Source organism: Cajanus cajan, chromosome 7, assembly GCF_000230855.2.
Source record: "Cajanus cajan strain Asha chromosome 7, NIPB_CcT2T_4, whole genome shotgun sequence".
In the NCBI taxonomy this organism is placed as follows: domain Eukaryota; kingdom Viridiplantae; phylum Streptophyta; class Magnoliopsida; order Fabales; family Fabaceae; genus Cajanus; species Cajanus cajan.
The window spans coordinates 61189191-61211796 of record NC_138523.1 but is presented as its reverse complement, the minus strand read 5'-3'; the positions used below and the strand labels follow the sequence as shown (position 1 = coordinate 61211796).

General features: G+C 31.0%; 3 protein-coding genes and 1 long non-coding RNA gene across 6 annotated transcripts; 1 reads left to right on the top strand and 3 right to left on the bottom strand.

Moving 5' to 3' along the window:
- Positions 1 to 9810: 9810 nt before the first annotated feature.
- Positions 9811 to 10981, bottom strand: LOC109795030 (serine/threonine-protein kinase PBS1-like). The gene is made up of 5 exons (XM_083061055.1): positions 10778 to 10981; positions 10587 to 10700; positions 10243 to 10498; positions 10128 to 10135; positions 9811 to 10002 (listed from the first exon to the last, which is right to left on the bottom strand). The coding sequence occupies exons 1-5, from the start codon at positions 10979 to 10981 to the stop codon at positions 9811 to 9813; spliced, it is 774 nt and encodes a 257-aa protein (XP_082917181.1).
- Positions 10982 to 11610: 629 nt separating this feature from the next.
- Positions 11611 to 12759, bottom strand: DCI1 (delta(3,5),delta(2,4)-dienoyl-CoA isomerase 1). Its single transcript, XM_020354437.3, has 2 exons — positions 12095 to 12759; positions 11611 to 12002 (listed from the first exon to the last, which is right to left on the bottom strand). Exons 1-2 carry the CDS (start codon positions 12720 to 12722, stop codon positions 11812 to 11814), a joined length of 819 nt encoding a protein of 272 aa, XP_020210026.1. The 5' UTR covers positions 12723 to 12759; the 3' UTR covers positions 11611 to 11811.
- Positions 12644 to 14357, top strand: LOC145949674 (uncharacterized). 2 transcript variants are annotated; one of them, XR_014428062.1, is made up of 3 exons: positions 12644 to 12777; positions 13953 to 13996; positions 14089 to 14357. It is a non-coding gene; the product is annotated as an uncharacterized LOC145949674 (long non-coding RNA). The 2 variants fall into 2 exon arrangements; XR_014428061.1 differs by having other exon boundaries at positions 13953 to 14357.
- A 2756-nt stretch (positions 14358 to 17113) lies between these two features.
- Positions 17114 to 21733, bottom strand: LOC109808033 (serine/threonine-protein kinase PBS1). Of its 2 annotated transcripts, none has more exons than XM_020370841.3 (6): positions 21588 to 21733; positions 21275 to 21471; positions 20851 to 21056; positions 19891 to 20080; positions 18098 to 18489; positions 17114 to 18006 (listed from the first exon to the last, which is right to left on the bottom strand). In XM_020370841.3, the coding sequence occupies exons 2-6, from the start codon at positions 21408 to 21410 to the stop codon at positions 17548 to 17550; spliced, it is 1383 nt and encodes a 460-aa protein (XP_020226430.1). In that variant the 5' UTR covers positions 21411 to 21471; positions 21588 to 21733; the 3' UTR covers positions 17114 to 17547. The 2 variants fall into 2 exon arrangements, with proteins under 2 accessions (XP_020226430.1, XP_020226438.1); XM_020370849.3 differs by having other exon boundaries at positions 21600 to 21706.
- Positions 21734 to 22606: the final 873 nt, after the last annotated feature.

The window sequence follows — 22606 nt, the reverse complement described above, 5'->3', positions numbered from 1 at the left end:
GGTAGTCTCCCATGAACGGACACAAGGCATGTCGACAAAATGTAGATCTGATATGCTCATCGTTCCACAATGCTCAAGCCTAAAGGGTTTGGTATCGAGGTGGTCTTCAGGCTTGGTACCAAGGTGGTCTCCCGTTGCCCAACCTGAGGCACATTAGCAAAATGCTGAGTCTACCGACAAGATCTCTTGGATAAGGAACAAGTGTTGTATACTGACAAGGTTCGAATTATACGTGTGGAGACTCAAATATAGGGTTATTTATTCGCCCACTTAGACAATCAATAACATTTCGTGAGATGGGCAATATAATGGTCATAAACATCAAGATTTACGAGTCCATAATGAGACGTGATTTAATGGATCACAAGAAGGAGTGTAAGATTCATGGTTGTAGCGCTACGCCACTATATGGAAGAACGATTAGGTCTAGAAGGATAGGTTACTCTCATCAAATATTTTAGGCCAGGACTGCTATCGAGTTCTTTTAACACTGTATCGCTAAGGATTCTTCGGCAATGATCTCTAACACTCGAACAACTCCAAATTTGGAGAAAATACAATTAAGCCAAATAATAATACTTTTAAATTAATTTAAAATTTTTATTTTATTCGGATGATAAATAAATTTGTTTTTAAAATACAAGTATGGTAAGTTTTATTTATTTATTTAATATTTATTTATATAAATAATTTAACTTTCTTCATCCTAAATTGAGAATTAAAAAAAGTACTAATACAAATATGAAAACAACTTTAGATAAGAAAAATGTTCAATAAGTTCTCATAATTTTTCTGATATATAAAGTTGTAATTTTTTAATATATAAAGTTGTAGTAAAGTATCATTTTGATTTTATTGCAAAAGTGTCAAAGTTTTGATGTGCTTTCTAAGAAAGCCCGTTAAGTTTTTAAATTATTTTTTACATGTTTACTATATATATATATATATGATTAAAATTTATAATAAATTATATAAATAAATATTATATTTAAATATATAAATTATATTTAAAATTAGTATGCATAAATTTTATTAAATATGTAAAATATATTTTAGATTTATGATAAATGATTTGTATCGTAATAAAAAAAATTATTTATTGATAAATTATTTTAAAATATTAATATTTAATTTATAAATACAAATTAAATTAGATTAAAAGTTAAAAAATTTCTACAAATTCTCTTGATAAAAAAAAATTCCTACATATATATATATTTGCAATAAATGATCATAAGGGTCGATTAAAATTAAAGTAATAGTAGAAAAGGAAAAGTTAGCTAACTATTTTGGATACATGTTCAGTTTTAGAAATTTTTTCTTTCTCGTACATAGATTATTGGAAGCATCTAATCAATTTTCTATGGTCAACAAATGTATAATTGAACACATTATGTAGGGCCAAATATCCCGAAATGTTTGACCGTTTACAAACGGATGAAACAACAAAACATTCATTTCAAAGCAGTTTCGATCGAGAATACAAGACCAGACCATGATTCATGAAGGAACTCTCAGAAAGAAAATTAAACTATTCGTTTTGGTCAACAAAACGTGTTCCGTGATTCCCAAGTCAATAAACATTTTCTTCATCCCCTCCTCCTCAGTGCTCCCCAAACCTCAATAATTCAAATCCTGTAGGTTTCCTTTCCATTATCTAACACTGTTATTGTGTAAAATTTCTTAACTGTTAGAAAACATTTTTTTATGGAATGGATTAGATTACTTGAAGAATTTACTTTGAACTAAAGTTTGAAATTTAATTGAATGATTCATCAAAGTAATTAATAGTGTGTTTGGATGAAGAATTTTACAAATTCAAGAAATTTTAAATTCTTGGTATTTGAACTTTGATTTCAATTTCTATCATTCTTAAAAGATTTTGTTTGGATAAATCAATTTAAATTTCTCAAATTTTAAATTGTTAGGTTGGATATAATAATTTGATTCTATCATATGATAAAATTGATCTTAAAAATATATTTATATGTTGAGATTTTTAAATTAAATTTTTAAAAAATAAATATTAGCTAATTTTTAAATATTTAATAATTTTAAAAATTAATATTAGATAATATTTAATAATTTTAAATATATTTTTGAATATTCAATAATTAAAAACATGAAGAGATAAGAGATAAGATAAAATATATAAGTGAAATAAGAAAAAAAAAGTATGAGGAATTTCAAATTCTTACTCTTTTGGGAGAATTTGAAATTCTACTATTTCAAGGAATTTCACAAATACTTGAATTTCAAATTTCTTATAAATTCTTCATCCAAACAAGGTATTTCACCTCAAAGAATTTAAAATTCTTCAAATAAATGAATTACTCCATTTAAATTCTCCATCCAAACACACTATAAAGGTTTAAGGTGAGAATCAAAATATGAAGATTGAAGAAATGAAAATCTCTGGTAGATCGAATAAAAAGATAATTACAATTATTTATAATATGTAAATTGCAAAAAATATTTCATATCATTAAATATTTCATATCAATGTTATGATTTAAAAAAATAAATGACACAAATATATTAAATTTGTATGTTTGACCATATTTAAGTTGAAAACATGTAAATAAGTTTTATATATCGTGTACTATATTGGGATTTTTTCGACTAGTGTATTATCCTTTTATTTTTCGACTAATGTTTTGCTTATGTTTTTTGTCAACTAGTGTATTGTCATGATATTTTTGGATTAGTATACTATTTAGGTATTAGGTTGACTAGTGTGTTTTTCTAGGTATTTTAGTATTTAAGTATTTATTCGATTATATGTTTATGAAATGTGTGTTTATTGAATATCATGTTCATAAAATATTGAGTTAAGATATATTCAAATTATAACCAATGAATATTTTATCCCACTTGATAACTCAACTAAAAATCAAGGTACTCTATTAATAAGATACCAATTTCAAAAATCGTACAACAATTATGATAATAATGACTAATTCCTGACTTACTAAAATCATTAATAATGTGACACTATTTGAGAAATTGAAACATAAAAATAAGATATTTGTGTTAAAAGGTTAGTCCTAATATATAGATGCTTTCTCACATAAAAAGGGTGAAATTTGACTAGTGTTCTAGACTTGAATAGTCGTTAAATTTTCTAGTGACCATTCATTATATGTTGAAATACTTATATAAAAATTACTATAATTAACTTAATAGCAAAGAATTGTGTAATATGTATAAAATTCTACATTCAAATTTTATTCTCATCGTAATTTTTACCTATAAAAACACACTTATAGAAAACATTCCATAAAATTTAAGACTCAAACAGATTTATAAGTGTCTATATCGTGCCTAGTACATGTTTTCAAGAATTACGTTGCTTTTCCATTTACATTCGGTATTTCAATGTACATTTTTAGTTTCTTTTAATTGGCTCATTTTTATTATATAATTCTTCCATTATTGTTCAATTCGTTTAATTCCAAGAGCTCAATTCTTGGTTATGTATATTGGAAAAGAAAATAATTGAAAGAAACGATAATCAAGTGGTAATTTCTGTACTTCAAACAATTTAATTTTCATCTATTGATGGGGCAGTATTTATAATATAGATGAAAATATATTTTTATTTTATAGTTTTTTTTTGTATTTTTTTTTATTTTTTCACTCTAATGCAATATTTTCTTTTTATTTGCTTTTTGTCACTTTAATTCATGACAACAAACAATAAATAACATTTTGATTAAAAGTAAACTAAATCCCAATCATATTAATTTATACTCAAAAGTCAAAATACCACATCCAAATTATAAAATTTGTATATTATATAAAAATAACTTTAAATTTTCGAAAAAATCCAAAAGTAATATATATTTACTATTTTTTAATTAAAATTCACCAAAAAATTAATTAACATAAATAATGCAAAACTAACATTAATTTATAACTAATTTATTCAATTGTATATTTTAATAATGTAACGTGTTAAGATAGAAGATATAAATTGATAAAAAATTAAAAATATCAGTATGATTTATAATGTCGAGACCTTTGAATCATTTTAAATAAGAACAAGACTCAACTATAATCTTGTCTTCACTGATTAGAATTAAAATTACATTTATATTTATATGAAATGAAGAGCTTTTCAGACCTCATGTATATTACTGTTAATATATAAACTTTATAAAGGTACTGGGTCTAAGTTTTTGCCTTTAAATAACAATAATAGAAACTGGAATCAAAATTAAAAATTAGTTCCTACTTCACTCCCTATCGCATCTCCATTCAGCGGTAGAGGTTGATTTACGCTTAAGCAAGGTCAGGAGTTCGAATCCTGCCTTGTGGGTCAGCTATCCCACCTTTGAGGTGCCTCCAACGTAGGAGGAGATTAGTCACTGTTATCGGCGGTGAATACTCTAGGGACGAACAAAAAAAATCTCCATTGAAATATTGTTAGAATAGTGGATTAAGCCTAACTCAACCCTACAAAACCGGTTTGTAAGATGAGGGTTGCTTTCCACTTATATACTATTCAATTTCCCAATAAATATTGAACCAGGAGGATATGTAAAGAAAGAATTCAAAAAGTCGTGGTTCGGGGAAAATGATTGAAGAGCAGCAGCAGTATAAATAAGCAAGAGATGAGAGGGGAGGAGAGGAGAAGACATACGAAAGAAGAATGAAAAGGACTAGCCAAGAGGAGAGAACCCATGCCTATATCAACTAATTATTGAAACTCAAAAATATTTTTAAATTTCCAACAATTTCCAACCACACTTACATGCTTCTCTAATTGTATTATGAAAATGTCATTGCCTGCTCCGGTTTTTAGTTTTCCTTCTCTGCGCACTTTTGAAATTTGGAGTTTATTGTTGTTTGAGATTAATGGATTTGGAACAACTTTCCCCACACACGATTTTGTGGTTTTTTCTTCTGTATTCAAATACCTTATCTGATTGGGTAATGGATCTTATTAGATTATAGTTTTACTAATCAAATAGAGTCTTTATACAGTATGTATTTAATAGTAAGGGTTTGTTTATGTTTAAATCACTTGATTTAAAAGAAATTCATTGGGTTTTGTTTCTAAAATTTGTGCAGAACATTTTCAATAAGAACCTGGGGCAGAGAGAAGAGGCAAGGTAATGTCTGTTTCATGACACATGAATCATTTTCTTCCATTTTTCCTTCTAGTTTTTTTCTGCACCCACCATCATTTCTTCGAAAGGATTGTGCCCGAAAGATGCTATCTCACCACATTTCTCAAGAAGCCTTTTGTTTTTAAGCTTCAAGAGAAGTTATCTTCTCAAAGTTAGGAGAATCTACAGATTGATAGATTAAGAAAAGAGTTTGGCAGACTTTATTTTTGGACTCAAGCTACCCCTTTGGGCCATACACTTCTTGAGTGTCATCTATTCTTATAAACAAATACTACAAACAGATAAAGGTAGCACAAACAGAAACTTTTACCTGGTGTCTAACTCTCAACAAACAACCTAAATTTGTACTTCCAAAAAGTTAGCTATTTGAAGAATTTAAAGATTAAAAGTAAAAAAGAAAAACAACACAAATACATGCCCACGGGAAGAGACAATAGGGAATAGAGAATTGGCTCCAGTAAAATGTTTGACAAAAAAATCGGAAGAGTAAAAAAAATCAGCTTTTGCCATTGTTTCTCAGGCTTCGTAAAATAAAGAGACAAAAGGTAATAGAAGAAAACAAAAAGGGAGCAGAATGGTGAGCGCAAAAGGGATCTCTGGGAGTGTGAAAATTTCACCTTAGTGGGTAAGCTTTATTGATGTCTGATGAAAGAGCGAAAAAAGTGGTATAAAAATTGCAAACGTCCATAGTAAGTCATAAGGAGAGAGACGATTGTAGACCTTTATTAGGGAAAAGTGCTTCACGAAAATGGAAGAAGTTCAGATAACGGAGTGAAAAGATTTAGCAGGAGTCTTTTGGAAAACAATGCTTCCTCTGATTTAATATGAAATTTGAAATTTGAATTTTTTTTGTTTGTGTTTGATGGGAGCTTTGTTCCATACACGAAAATTATGAGGATTGGAGGAGTTGTTCGGGACTACACCGAAAGATGGTTATATGGCTTCACTAAATTTGTTGGAAGGGATGGCCATATTCTAGCTGAGCTTCTTGCCATCAAAGAAGGTCTGGCAAGATGTTGGGATAAGGGTTGGAAATATATTATCTGTGAATCTAACTGCTTGGAGATCACGGAAGCACTTTCCAATGGGGAGGTTGAAAGAAATCATTGTCATAAATACAATGGTATCTTGGAGGATATTCATACCCTCTTAAGAAGAAACTGGTGCGTTAAAATCTCCCATATCAGCAGAGATGCAAATAAAGTGGCGGGATAGGCTTGCTAACTGGAGCAGATCAGAAACAGATCGGGACTTGCACTGGTTTTGCCCTCCTAGCAGCGTTTTGGAGCTCTTAGTTTTAGATATAGGAAACCCACGTGATCTTGCATGCATGGGGTTGCGCAGGTTTTAGTTTTTGGCTTGTTTTTTTTTGGTAAAGTTTTTGGCTTGTTTGGATATCTTTGTTTCCTTTTCTGTATTTTTTCTTGTTTCTTTAAGATGTCCCCCTGTACCAAAACAAAAATGTGAGGAAGGCGTAAGGAGGATATATATTCCAGGGGCAAGTAGTAGAAGGCATGCGGCTGTTTAATGTAGAATTAGTAATATGATTTTTTGAACTACTTTTTTTTATTTATCATTAATTATGTTTTATTATCATTTTTTTTTTCTGTTTTTTAGGAATTAAAGAGTTAAAAATAGTGCATCTTTAATCTTTTCATATTTTTCTGGTACATTTTGTCTTTCATATTTTATCAACAATTTTTTTATGGCATTCTGTAGATTCTAAAACAGTTATGTTCATATTTAGAGAAAAATATCATTTTTCACTATTATACTTTTGTGTTTCAGAAAGATTCAACATGGGAAAAAGTAATAATTTTTGTTTTATTATTTTCTTAATTTGTTTATTTGTTGGTAAGTTTTTTATTGGTTAATAGTCTTTGGATTATGTGGTCATCACACCGGTATTTTTCATGGTGTTTACGTACCTGTTTCAATGAAATTGTAAAAAGACCTCCCTATAACTAATATAAAAATAGCTATACATACTGTTCAGAAGTGATGTCATTTTCTTGAATGAATTTGATGGTTTTTGGTACGTTAAGGTTTAACTAACATGGATATATCCTATAGCACACAAGGATATAATTAACTTCCTCCTATGTGAAAAGGATATTAAACTTCTATATTATTCTTTCATTATCAAACTTCTGTATTTTACTGGCCAATTTTCTAAAAGTTGGGGCTTTTGTGATTGCTTCCACTATCTCTGTTAATGATCAAGTCTGTATTTTATTGTTACTTGATTATATGCTGCAATATTTTGTAGGAACTAAATAACTTGGAGAGTATTTTTGCAGATCTTGGAATGTTTGGTCTTGAAAAAACATGCTACAAGAATGCCATTCCAATTAGGTACACGAGCTCATCAAGGTGTTGACTAAACTAATTGACAAGCTAGAAAGAAGAGATGATCATTCCAATGTTGAGATTTTGCAACATATTCCAAAACATACATTGTAGCATAGAAAGGATAAGTCGAAGGAAATGACAAAAATTATTTCAGTGGTGTAATCATTTAGTATTTGACAAAAAAATATTAATATAATATCTATTTAATATTTTAATATTTATTAATAAATAATGTATATCCCGTGAGTATAAAATCTAGTTCTTACAATTTATTGTACTTCTCGGAAAAATGACAGCAATCTTCATACATCATTGTTAAACTTGCCATAAAAACACAAGTTGGCAGGGAAAGCCACAATAGAAGCACTCAAGATTTACCATTTGAACTTTTCAGAATTCCACACCAAAAAAATTGGCACACAGATAGAAAACCCATGCAAGAAAGGATTTCTCATACAATACAAAGCCCCGCAAGCTAATGTGTTAGAACACACTCAGAATCAAAGGAAAAAAAAGGGTGAGAGAAAACAAGAGATGAATTATTATTTATTTTTTTATAAGCAAGAGAGATTTAAATTAAAAGGGAGTACAAGAGGTACTCCAACCCGTTACAAGGAACACACAAACATAATTATAAATAAAAATCAAGGTCGAAACTATGAAAAACATAAATTCGGGTTATGATATCAGTTAATGTAACTAAAAGAATATCCAGAGACAGAACTAGTTATCCACTTCCATGAACGCAGTTTAATGCTGTCCAACACTTCCTTACAATCCGAAACACCTTGCTGAAATGTGATCACATTTCGATGAAGCCATAGTGACCAGATAACAGTAACAATGATTTGCACGGAAACGCATTCAGAAACACCTGCCACCAAAACACCAGACACTTAATCGGAGCCTTGCTTTTCCAAAGACTTTTTATAATTTGTTGAAAATCTGAAGAATATGTAGGTTCTCCACCCAACAAGCGCTGGAGCCAAAAGTACGCACTTTTCACCAAGAATACTCCATCCTTATCACAAATTCATCTCCAATAATCTTGCTTAGAAGGGAAAATCTACAAACCTTGAAGCATATCCAACAAGGTATTCACACTACTAACTTCATGGACAAAAGGTTCTCTTCTCCACTTAACCTGCCACACCCACCTAGATCCCTCCCATGTTCCATTATGTGTCACCACTGACAAAGGATCAATAGCAAAGGAGTACAAACGAGAGAAAACATCCAACAAGCGCAAACCACCTAACCACTTATCCTCCCAAAACTGGGTCATAGTGCCATCACCAATACAACGATCAATTTTTTCATCTAACCAAAAATTTCCTTATTGTAGCACACACACTATATCCTTCCACCACCAAGAAGCCCTCCTATCCACATCAGAACAATTAGAAAAGGACTCAATGCGCCTATACCTACTATGAAGAACTTTAGCCCACAACATCCCCGGAGAAAGCATGCTCCTCCACACCCATTTTCCTAGTAGTGCCAATTGAACAATCTTACATCCTTGATTCCTAGTCCACCCTCAACCTTAGACTTACACACAATTTCCCATTTTACCCTTCTTTGAGCCATCCTTGACACATCTCCACAAGAAATCACGTTGAATGGCCACAATTTCCTTAATCATTGAGTTCGGTGCTTAATAAAATGACAGAAAATGGATGGGCATAGCATTCAGAACCGAATTAATTAAGGTCACCCTCCCCCCAATGGACAAATGCCTATACTTCCAAGAGGATAGACGCTTTCGTAAGCCATCAAGTATTGGTTTCCAAGTAGACAACTTCCTAGGATTTGCACCAAGAGGTAAGCCCAAATGCTTAAACGTTAGTTGACCCACCTTTCAATGTAAAAAAGCAGCTGCCAAATCAATGAAATCTGCCCCTGAATGGATACCAACCACGCAACTCTTGTGGAAATTTATTTTCATACCTGAAATTAACTCAAAACAGCACAAGATGGCCTTTAAACATCACAAATTTTGCCTAGTAGCTTCTCCAATAATCAAAGTATCATCCGTGAACTGTAATAGAGAAATCCTCGGACCTTCACCACCCAAGTTTAATCCCGTAAACAAATTCAAATCTAAAGCCCTAGTCATCAACAATCTAAGACCTTCCACAACGATCAGGAATAGAGATGGTGCTAATGGATCCCCCTGCTTTAATCCCCTACCAATAGATACTTCCGCTGTAGGACTCCCATTCACAAGGGCTGATAAAGTACCCCCACATACACAACCTTCCATCCACCGGACCCATCTCTCATCAAAACCGTACTCTCGAAGCATGAACAACAAATAGTCTCATTCGACATAGTCATATGCCTTCTCATAATCAATCTTCATAACAAAAATCAACTTCTTATATTTTTGAGCATAATCAATGGCCTCGGCAGCAACTAGAACACTATCCAACATATGTCTATCAGGAATAAAAGCAGACTGATTTTCTGAGATAATTGATGGAAGAGTACCACGCAATCTATTCGCCAATACCTTAGAAATAATTTTATAAAAGCACCCAATAAGCAACTCCCTAAAAATTATGAATTTAAAAAAATTATTTCTTACTTTTGTCTATCACACATACATCACTATTTATTAACAACTCCCTAACTAACCGAATTATCTACAACACAGCCACGACACTTTGTATATGAAGATGCATGTTGTTTAACATCCTTGCAGTTTCACGAGGGGACTCATCTTTCTCAGATCATTCCGAATCCCATCTACGTGCAGATCCTCCACCTTTATCATCTCTGTTCCTTTTATCTTCACCAGCTCCCCTATGGTCGTATGCCTGGTTCGCTGGAAAAGAAAGGGCTGTCACCACATCCCCAATGAGAGGACGTGCTGCCGATTGTTCTTGAATGCACATTGTTGCCACAGCTAGAGCTTGGTAAAGACCCCGCATGGGATACCGCCCCTGCAGCTGTGGATCTACTAACTTAGGAAACTTCCTGCGGTCGTTGAACAGTGGACGTGCCGGCTCAAACATATAAAACCACCATTACCACTTCCATGGTTATATATGCATAAGGCAATGCATGCCAAACTAATAAAGACTACAAGATTACCCATGTGACAAGGTTTTGTTCTCCATGGGATCGGATGTTGTCAATGGCCTTGCGGCCAGTAATCAGCTCCAGGAAGACTACCCCAAAACTATATATGTCAGACCTCAAAGTCAGCTGTCCAATCATAGCATGTTCCGGAGCACAGTAACCATAATTTCTCATGACATGGGTGAAAACATGTGCTTTGTTACCAACAGGCCAAAGTCTGAAAGTTTTGGATGATAACCTTCATCAAGTAATATACTAGATGATTTGAAGTCTCCATAAATATTGACCGGAGGATTTACTTTGTTTTGAAGGTATTCCAATCCTTTTGCTGCCCCAGCAGCTATTTTCATCCTGGTGTTCCAATCTAATGGCTCCTTATCCGGGGTAAGATCTGCACTCCAGTCCATAAATAATGATTAAACCTTAGTTATTATTAGAAAAAGCTAGTCTTGCAGGCCACATACCAAGTTGATAAGGCTTTATTAGAAAAAGCTTTTAGATTTTAACAGCTACTACATTAGCATATATATGCATCATAAATAAAAATAAACTTTCCAGTGTAACAGCGTTATTCTTTCCTCTGTCTCTCTTGAAGGAGCTAAAGCAGAGAATTATAGAGGCAAAGCATGGAAAATAATAAATAAAAGCACATAACATGACAAACATATTTGCTTAGGTGTTCGGTTTCAGCTCAAGGGCAAAACCCTTCAGACAATGATATTTACATTAAAGCAATTAATTATATTTTTCCGTATTGCAAAATATATAGTAGTATCCGTCTAATCGGTGGTTTTGAATTTGAATCCTAAATATGTAATTATATTAAATATTTAAAATAGTTTTGTTGTCCATATTGGTCCTTGGAGATTCAAACAAAATTGTCATTAATGAAAAATACATATGGTCTAAATTAAAACTATTACGTAATTTTGTTAGTGATATTACATTTTGAAACATTTGACTGTAAGTCTTTTCTAAGAAATTATAAACTTGAGATAATTCCTAATCTTATCCTCCCGTGTATTTGCACTGCATAAACAGATAATGGTGAGCCTTTATCAATTTTGAAATGTATTAGCATCTGATCTTAGGAGTCGGCCTATTTCTAAAAGAGAAAACTTATAATCAATTTCTTAATATATGAGAAAGTACTCGACTAAAACTGAAACAAAGAAATTCTTAATATAAAAAGTGGTATTGAACTCCAAAATATATAGTACTAGTAAATGCATTGATTTTAGAGCTTGGAAAAGAGTGGTTTCCGTTTCTGCTTCTGTGCCATCACTGCTTCAGTTAAGTCAGGGGATAACAATCTGGAAGCATTCAAGGTTGCAACATAATCCAACCCTTGATCCACAGCTAAGTCCCTACTTTTAAGCAAAACCATTTTTGTCCCAACAACTGCAAGGGGAGACTTGGTAGCAATTGCTGTCATGTGAAGCATAAGTCAGAATAAGGACAAGTTGCAAGTTGCAAGTTGCAAGTTGCAAGGAAAGGAAATCAAAATTACTAAAATGCACCTTGAGCGACAAGGCGGACGGCCTCGTCGAGGTCGTTTTTGGAATTGAAAGTGCGAGAAACGAGACCCAACTCCTTAGCCTCGGAACCGGAGAAGGTGCGAGCCGTCAAAGCCAATTCCATGGCGTTGGCGAAGCCCACAATAAAGGGCAACCTCTGAAGAGTTCCGAGATCAGCCGCAAGGCCCAAATCCACTTCTTTCACCGAGAAAAATGCCTCCTTTGTGCACATCCTTATGTCACACGCCGTTATGATATCAATTCCACCGCCAATGCAAGCTCCATGTATGCTGGCGATCACCGGCTTCCGGCACCGTTCCAGGGCCGTCACCGCATCTTGCATCGCCATGATCTGTCGCCGGAGGCTCTCGCCGGAACCTGAATTGCCAGCGCTTGATGTTGATCCCAAAATGGAGAGGTCGATGCCGGAGCAGAAGTGCTTGCCAGCACCCATCAAGACGATGACCTTGACTTGGGGGTTGTCATCGAGTGCATAGAGGACTTTGGGGAAGTCAGTGAAGAAATCATGGGAAAGAGCGTTGCGTCGTGAGGGACGATTCAATACAAGATAGGAAACACCCGATTTTGGGTTCTTCTCTACAATTTCCAGGCTTTGGTATTTCTCTTCCATCCCTCTTCAAACCCTATCCCATATGCAACAACTCACACATTGACATTTATATGAGGTATATTGAATTGAATTTTTTAAATTTTTTTTATTATAAAAAAGTTTTTAATATTTAATTAAGATTTTTTAATATAAAAAGTTATGTATTATTTAATTAAAATAATTAAAAATTTTAAAAATATATCAATGGTACTCAATTAAAATAATAAAAAGATTAAAATATATCAAAATCTATTAATATTTGATTAAAAAATTACTTAAAAAATATAATAATATTTTAAAATATATAGATTCAATAGATTATTTTAAAGAATGAATTTTATGAAACTTTTTAATATAATTTATATATAATTTATTCATCCAAAACTATCATCAAAACTTTATATAACTTTTTTTCTTCCTTTAATTTTTCTCATTTTTTCTCTCATCTTTTTTCTTTTATCTTTTTCTTGTATTGCTCTTTTTCTTGTGTCATTGGTATTCTTCTTTCTCTTTTCTATTTCTTTTTTTTTTCCTCTCTCTCTTTCTTTCTTTCCTTCTTCTCTCTCTTCTCATGTATTTTTTATTTTTTATTTTTTTTATTTTTGTTTATCTCTATATTTTTTCTCTTTCAATATTTTTTGTTACATTTTTATCTATCAATGTTGATGTATAATTTATCAATTAGATAACTATGATTTTACGAACATCCCACCAACTTTTACCACCTAAAGAATATAATCCATCGTCTAATCCCCTTTTAAGTTCACAGGTTTCCATTGAAAAATCAAGCCATCAAAATAGAAATAGTTCCAAATGTGAAGGGAGTTCTAATTTAATTGGTACTAACAATCATGCCAAAGTTTTAGATAATTTGTCTATTGACATTGGGGCCATTGGTGTCAATTTTTTTTTTAAATATCTAACGTGTTGAAGGAAAAAAAATGGCAATGAGAAAAGAGAAAAATAATAATATTTTGGATGTTATAAAAAACATTCCAAATTTGAATGACAAACTTGTTTCATAGTTGTTGGTTTGCTTGATACTAAAGCAAAAAAAAAAAATTTCTTTAAGATGTCATTAGAAAAATGTTCATCTTGGATAAACTTCAAGTTAGGATGATTAACAATTTGTTAAACTATATTTTTTAAGTGTTATTTTGACTGTATTTTGGTTGAAATATTTGATTTTATATTTTGGTGGAGCTATAATGGTTGAACTTTAATAATATAAAGAAATTTGGATTGCGTCAGGGCTATTTATGGTACTCATTTCGACAATAGTGAAGGGACAAGATGTAAGTAATTATTGTAATTGTTATGGAAAGATATCACAAAATGTATTAGCAACTTGTAAGTTTGATTTGGAATTCATGTGTATTCTTAGCAGATGGGAGGGTTGAGCTCATGAATCCAAGTTATTAAGTAATACTTTGACAAAGCAAAATGGACTTGAAAAAGTGTCTCAAGGTAAATTTTTCAATAATAAATTTTTTTTCATTTTTTTATACTAATTTTATATGTTGTATATGTAATTAGATAAATATGGTTGAGCTCATGAATCCAAGTTATTAAGTAATACTTTGACAAAGCAAAATGGACTTGAAAAAGTGTCTCAAGGTAAATTTTTTCAATAATATTTTTTTTTTCATTTTTTTATACTAATTTTATATGTTGTATATGTAATTAGATAAATATTTTCTAGCGAATTGTGGATTTTCTAATAGATGCTAATTTTTAACTCCATTTTAAGGTATGTGATATCATTTATGAGATTTTGCAAGTCATTGATCTCAAAATGAAAATTAGGTATTCAATTTATATCATGCATTCTCTAGAAATCTAATCAAGATAATATTTGATATTTTAAAATCACGTTTCACAATTTTTAAATTAGTGTCTCAATTTCTATTTTAGACACAAGTTGACCTATTATTAGCATGTGTAACACTACATAAATTTTTTCACAATGTCGTTTTGATGAATTTTCAACTAAAATAATTGATGACTCTTCATCTTCATTACTACTAGTTCATAAAAATCATAATTTCGAACATATTTTCAAACTCGAGTATGAAAGAAAATATGTCAATGCATGAAGGACTAATATAACTTTAAATATGTAGAGAAATATTAGTTAGGAGGACATTAAAGTCAATTATTTGTCAAAAGATGAAAATAGTTATTTATCAAATGAAAGAAAAAATTGTGTTGGTTTTACTTTTCTTTAATATGTATGTTATATTTTTTTATTAATTCATGTAGCATTAAATATGTTTTATAAATCCATGTTTTTATGTGAAATTTATAAAATCCTTTAAAATTTTATGATATAGATCTATCAAAATATGTTAAAATTGATTAAAATTTGAGCTATAAAGTCTTGATTAAATTCATGTTTAAAAAAAATCTTAAAAATCTTAAAAATCATGACATTTTTTCAAAGTCTTTTAAAATCTATTAAAATTCACAAGACATTTCCATACCAAAATAGTCTTTCAAAATTTTAATCCAATACACTCCCTTAAACTAACTTTTTTTTAATAGTATTATGATACTAAATAATTTGATTAAGAAACATAAATCAATATCATTTACTGTCAATTGAGCTAAGCTAAGTAACCTAAACTATAAAATAAATACACCTTCATCTCATTTTTTGTTTGCTAAAAAGACTTGAAAAAAATATACATTTACAATTAATGCAAACTTAAAAAATAAACATTCATTATATATCTATGCATATTATTGAGATAAAACTCAAATTTTGATTGGAGAACAACACCAACCATATATAAAGAATTACACTTAATTTTAATTCCTAAAAAAATATAATTAATATGTTTGATTTCATAAATTTTTTAATGTAATTTTTCAATATGTGCTTAATCTTTTTTTGTTTCCTACCAATAAAATAAAAATTTAAAAATAAGATAAAATATTTTAATTAAATAATAATTAAAAACATAATAATAATAATAATAATAATAATAAAATATTTAATATCATATTGATATTATAAACAACAATCAAATTTAATAGACAAAAAAATTTCAAACCATCAAACAAAATGAAAAGAGAGTAACAAGTAAGCAACAAAAATACAATAAACATTCTTTACAAAAAAAAAATCATTATTTGATAAATATTAAAAACACATTTTGTAATAATTTTTTATTTTTTTAAATTATAAAATTTTATTAATCTTTTTTATTCTTAAAAATTATAATATGATAATAAAGTTCAAACCTAAATCATTGTGCATACTATACTAATCTCTCATCACTAGATTGGTTTTAGTAGTTCAAAAATATATTTACATTATTTAATAAATTTATTATAATTTTATAAATTATAATAAATTTTAATCAATAAAAATCATTAAAATAAATATATTAGATTTTTTTAATATATATTATATATATATATATTAATTAGAGAGCGTACGTACTATTACTAATACTAATTCATTTCTTTGTCTTCAGTTACGTAAGAAAATTACCTAAAAGTATTAACATAATGAGATAATAATCCTATAAGTACCATTATCTTATCTTAATAAAATTAAAAGTATACAAAAATAATAAAATATTTTATATTAAAAATAAATTACTTCATTATCTTATTTTTTTATAAACAAAAATTAGTGAATGGTGTTTGATTTAATAAAAAATGATTTGATATTTTATTTTTATAAAACAAAATTGACGTAATATATTCATTTTAAAATACATTAAAATATGAACACTTTGATTATCTTCAAGTTCTTGTTCAATTTTAACAAAATTTGATATACACGTATAAAGTGATGTAAACTTTCAATCTATCGGTTGGATTTACAAAATTCACAATTAATATAAAGTTATTAAGCAATATAATACTTATAAAAGTTACACCGGTGTAATTATAACCCTCCTCATATATATATATATATATATATATATATATATATATATATTAGTTTGCAAAATTAATTTGTAATTAATTGATATACTCAATTGTATAAACTTCAAAGAAATTGGTAGAAAAAATATAGTTTACATATTCAAATTTATATCACTATTTCACATACATTTTGTTATTAAAACTAATTATTATATTTATTAAATATAATATAACTATTAAATTTAGTAAACTTAATAACAATATATGCATATTGAACAAGAACATATAAATTTTTAAATGACTATATATATTAAAATTTAAATATATTATGAACTCTTTTAAAGAAATTTTTTCAATAGTGTTAAACTAAACGATGTAAACCATATATCTTGATATAAGAAGTAATATAATACCCGCATTTTTTATGATAAATCTGTAACTTATTTTATATCAAAGAGAACTTGGATTTCTCATGAGAAAGAAGAGTATTTTATTTTATCGGCAGTAAAGTAAGTTTAATGAACTAAATATGAGAGCGAAGAAACTTATTGCTTTTTGGCTGAGATTAGCAAGAAGACGTTACAATCTTGGATTCATTCTCACATTTTAGCTCAAAAAACCCAGGCGAGTAGGAACAAGCATTTTGGCCTGCAGCATTTTCAAAAAGCGTCGGTCCTCAACTCATAACTTTGACCTCCTAGTTCTAGCAAATAATGTACACTCTCCAACACCAATATGCTCGTGTGCACGAGGTAAATGAAAGTACATAAAAGAAAACTTGGTGAATAAACGGGGGTGATTTTGGTACCCGGTTCATTATGTTTGGTTGCGGCGCAAGACAGATTCTAAACAAAGTAGAACCTGGTGAATGGCCAAAAAGGGCATTTCAGACTCGCATTGCATCTGCATGAGCGCAGCTGAGCTGAAGACGGTAATGTGATGGGAAGGAATTGTACAATGGAGACTAGGCGTTAGAACCATCAAAACTGCCCTGCGCACTTTGTCGTCTTTTCTCCCTCCAGTTCTCTCCCCACATCTTGGCTTCAGCCACCGCACGTTCTCTATCAAGATGCATGTTGTTTAACATCCTTGCAGTTTCACGAGGGGACTCATCTTTCTCAGATCCTTCCAAATCCCATCTGCGTCCAGATCCTCCACCTTCATCATTTTTCAATATTCTTCCTCCTTTATCATCTCTGTTCCTTTTATCTTCACCAGCTCCCCTATGGTCAAATGCCTGGTTTGCTAGAAAAGAAAGGGCTGTCACCACATCCCCAATGAGAGGACGCGCTGCCGCCTGCTCTTGAATGCACATTGATGCCACAGCTAGAGCTTGGTAAAGACCCCGCATGGGATACCGCCCCTGCAGCTGTGGATCTGCTAACTTTGGAAACTTCCTGCGGTCGTTGAACAGTGGACGTGCCTGCTCAAACATACAAAACCATCATTACCACCCCCATTGTAATGTATGCATAAGTTAATGCATGCCAAACTAATAAAGATTAGATGATTACCCATGTGACCAGGTTTTGTTCTCCATGGGGTCGGGTGCTGTCAATGGCTTTACGCCCAGTAATTAGCTCCAAGAAGACTACCCCAAAACTATATACATCAGACTTCACAGTCAGCTGTCCGGTCATAGCATATTCTGGGGCACAGTAACCATAAGTTCCCATGACACGGGTGGAAACATGTGATTTGTCACCAACTGGACCGAGCTTTGCAAGACCGAAGTCTGAAAGTTTTGGATGATAACCTTCGTCAAGTAATATATTAGATGATTTGAAGTCTCTATAAATGACAGGAGGATTTGCTTTGTCATGAAGGTATTCTAATCCTTTTGCTGCCCCAGCAGCTATTTTCATCCTGGTGTTCCAATCTAATGGCTCCTTATCCGGGGGAAGATCTGCACTCCAGCCCATAAATAATGATTAAACTTTAATTATTATCAACGTAACTGCATTATGTTTAAGAAAGCAGTAATGTAAAAACACGACATTTATTCTCCACTCTACCCAAAAGTATTGAGATTTTAGTCAATCATCATAAGACATATATGCTAACAAGGCAAAATGGAAACATTTCTGGCAGACAAGCTAGTCCAAACATTAAGTTGATTAGGCTTCATTAAAAAAATGCTTTGGGATTTGAACAGCCACTACATAGCATATATGTGCATCGTGATTCATGAATGGAAAATAAACTTCAATGTGACAACTTTACTTTTTTCTGTGTCTCGCTTGAAGGAGCTAAAGCAGCACCCTGAATGGGTAGAAGTTGCTTTACTCCATTCTTCTTGTTAAATTTAATAATTTATGGCGTGGAGGTTTCATTATCATTATTCATTAGACACAAAGTCCGCTATTCTATAATATCCCTTCTTGCAATTTCAAGACCATAATTAATATACAAGAGTTACCTAATGGTGATAACAAGCACATATTTATGAGAAAAAGCACAAGAAATGATCTCGATCAGTGTGGCAGATGATTTATTGAGCAAAATGTACCAACCAGTTGCCCATAATTGTATAGCTTCCCCGTGACAGAAGGAACTTTCACAACAGTAAAATAGCAAAATCAAGAATTATTAATGGCTATAATCATTTTTGCTTTATAGAGGCAAAGAATGGAAAATAATAACCATAAGCATCTAACATGATAAGCATAGCTGCATGGGTGTTTAGTGTTCCCGTGAAGGGCTAAACCCTACAAACAATTCTTTGTCAAATTGTGGAATAGTTAAAATTACTCAAAAGAAAAATTTCTTTTTAAGTAGATATGAAAGAAAAAATAACATACACAGTAGAGAACAAATGCATAAGAACTTATCCAAGGTTACCTTGCAAGAACAGACCACTTATTGATTAGAAATGAGATTCTAAATAGGAAGTCAAGTATGTCATACAAATTAGAATACGCTGACTACTATAGGATTTAATTTAATTTCAGCACAGTTATTTGCCCTAAAGCTTAATTATATTTTCTGCATTGCAAACTATATAGTGGTAATGGTTCTTTAAACTATACCATAAATTCAATATAGAGATGTTAGATTATGTAAAATCTGACCGTAAGTCTGCTAAGAAATACTAAACCTTGGATATAATCTTATCCTCCCCTATTAATACTGCACAAAGACTGCACAGATACTGATGAGACTTTCATAGTTATTACCCACTGATCTTGGTGCTCAGGATATTTCTAAAAGAGAATACAAATTATCATTTTCTAAATATACAAGAAAATACTCAACTAAAATGAAGAAATCTAATCATGGAATTAGAAAGGGTAGAAAACAGCCATACCATGAAGATGGTCTTCCAATGACCCCATTGGCATGAATTCATAAACTAAGAGGCGTTGGTCCCCATCTGCACAGTATCCAATTAGATTCACAAGATTAGGGTGGTGTAGAAGACTGAGCATGAGAACCTCCACAAGGAATTCCCGATTACCCTGAAGACCATTTCTGTCTAATTGTTTTACAGCCACAACCTGTGCAGGTAAATGAACAAATGTCAGGACTCAGTACTCACTATTCACCAGAAAACAAAAACTCTTTGAGCATAGGAGATTAAAGTTGATATTATTATATTAGAAAATGGTGTTGTAATTCCTTTTAGTGTAGTTTACCCTATTTCAATCCTGGATTGATCCAATCCTGGATTGATCCAATCCTTGCACATGGGAATGGGACCTGCTGCATGTGGGGCTTTGTGCATACTATCAATTCATTTGCAAGTGGTAAGAGATGGTGAAAAAACAAAGTGTGAATGAATCATCTCCCTTACAAAAAAAATAGGGAAAATTTCCAGAGATTACAACTAAAAGTTGGAAAATATGAAAATTGCAAAGAGAGAGAAGCGAAAAGTGGTAAGTTGGACCAATGTTATAGATATATGGTCGAGTATTTCCTTCTCTCTCCTCTTCCCAAACACCCACAATAGAGAAATTGTAAATTTTGCTTAGCAATTGTACCATTGAATAATAAGAACAATATTGTCAAACTATGAACAAGGGGGGAAAAATGTACGGTTTGGAAAGAGTGTGATCTATGGAGATGGTGCTTGTATATCTTTTGGTACTCAAGAAAAATTTGAATAAAATGCGGATAAGAAGTTAAGAAGAAAGAGCAATTCTGGGTTTGTGGACAAGGATGACATCCAAGAAGCATGAAAATATTAATTTGTAGCCTACACATTTTATGACTGAATCATAGATTCATAGGTCTCCAAAATTGGTTTGGTTGAACATGAAAGAATTACCTGACCCGTGGTTTCGAGACGGCCCTTGTAGACCCTTCCGAAACCACCTTCCCCCAAAAAGGACTGGGGCCTAAAGTTCTTGGTTGCGGCTGCAAGCTCACGGAAAGTAAACGTTTGAGCGGCAATTTGAACAGCGGGTCCGTCCTTGAGAGCAGCCAATTCCCCATTCGAGTCTCCATTACTTGTTGACCTTAGCTTCTCTGCTCCTGTTATCCAATTCCAATGCAAAAAAAAAAAAAAAAAACAACAACAACAGCAAAAACTTAGGAGCAGTGATCACAGCTGAGCTGCTATTGTCAATCATTATACATACACCATAGATCTGATTTCAGTCTCATTCATCAGAATCAGATCAAGCTGACTGGAGTTCAATATAAATAAATAATAATTTGTTTGTTGAAAAAGAAAAGAGAAAAGAACTAACCAGAGGCAGAGGGCAATCTGGAAATACGAGAGGGGACAGGGGGCTTAAGCTCATGGTCATGATGATTCGTTTCCTGCTGAGGATTGGGATTCAGCTTCTCATCCTCCCTCGAATCGAAACAAGAAAAACAACCCATTCCTTAATCCAACAACTTCGCACACACGCAATCAATCAAAGCCTCGCCTCATCTTCCAATCCTAAATAAAACTCGAGATTCTATTCTATGTCTTGAAGGAAATCAATAATAATAATAAACTTTATATTTGGTTTGGTGGGGTGGCAGAATAGAAAATATGTAAAATAAAACAAAAACCTTTGCGCGTACAAGTTAGTCCTTCCACTTTCACTTCGACCTGGGACTGCAACTAGGAATAGGACGACACCAAGTCCGAAACAGCGAGGGGGCTTCGGATTAATTCGGAGTGGATCCCAATCTACATATTATTTTTCTTAATTATTAAACCCAAACAATATATCTATTTTATAATTTTTCATTAGATAATACATTATTGTTAAAATTAAGGGTCCAGTTTTTTGAGTGTGTGCATATTTTTAGATTTTAAATATAATTTTCAAAACCACGCGCTTTTAGCTCAAATACATTTTTAACTAAATTTTAAGTTCATTTTTAAAAGAAAAATAATCTATAAATTTAGCTTTTAATTCTAAAAAAATATTATCTTTACATTTGACAATAATTTTTTTTTATTGTTATGATTGTTATCAGTAGGGTTGAAACACCGTACTTCTTCTATATATATTTTATTTAAGTTAAATTGAGAGAATTATAATTTTATGTATTAACAAAAATAAAGTTTTTTTGATTTTGGTAATTTTACAAGGTGAAAAACTACTGTGTCATGTGTGTAGTAAAAGTTTTTTTTTCCTCATGTGTAGTAGAAACTGATAAATGATTGGAGAAGTTGTGGAATAATTTAATATTAATTAATTAGTTATTAAATTAATATAATAAATAAAAGTTACTAAAATGTCTTTCATTGATAAAAGAAAATATAAAAGATAATATGATAAAAATTGTAAAAAAAACATAACAAAATAAGTACATAAAAATTTCATATCAATTTTATATAAATTATTATTATCATAATAATTAACATCATTATTAATAAAATTATTATTGTCACTAATAATATTGTCATCATCTTTATTAACACTAACATTTTTATCATTGTTAATGTTATTATTACCATCATCATCATTATTAGTACTATTAATTTTATTATTATTATTATCTACATTCATAATATCAATGATAATATCTTTACATATATTGTCGTTATTATAACTATTACAAAATACACTTATAAATTA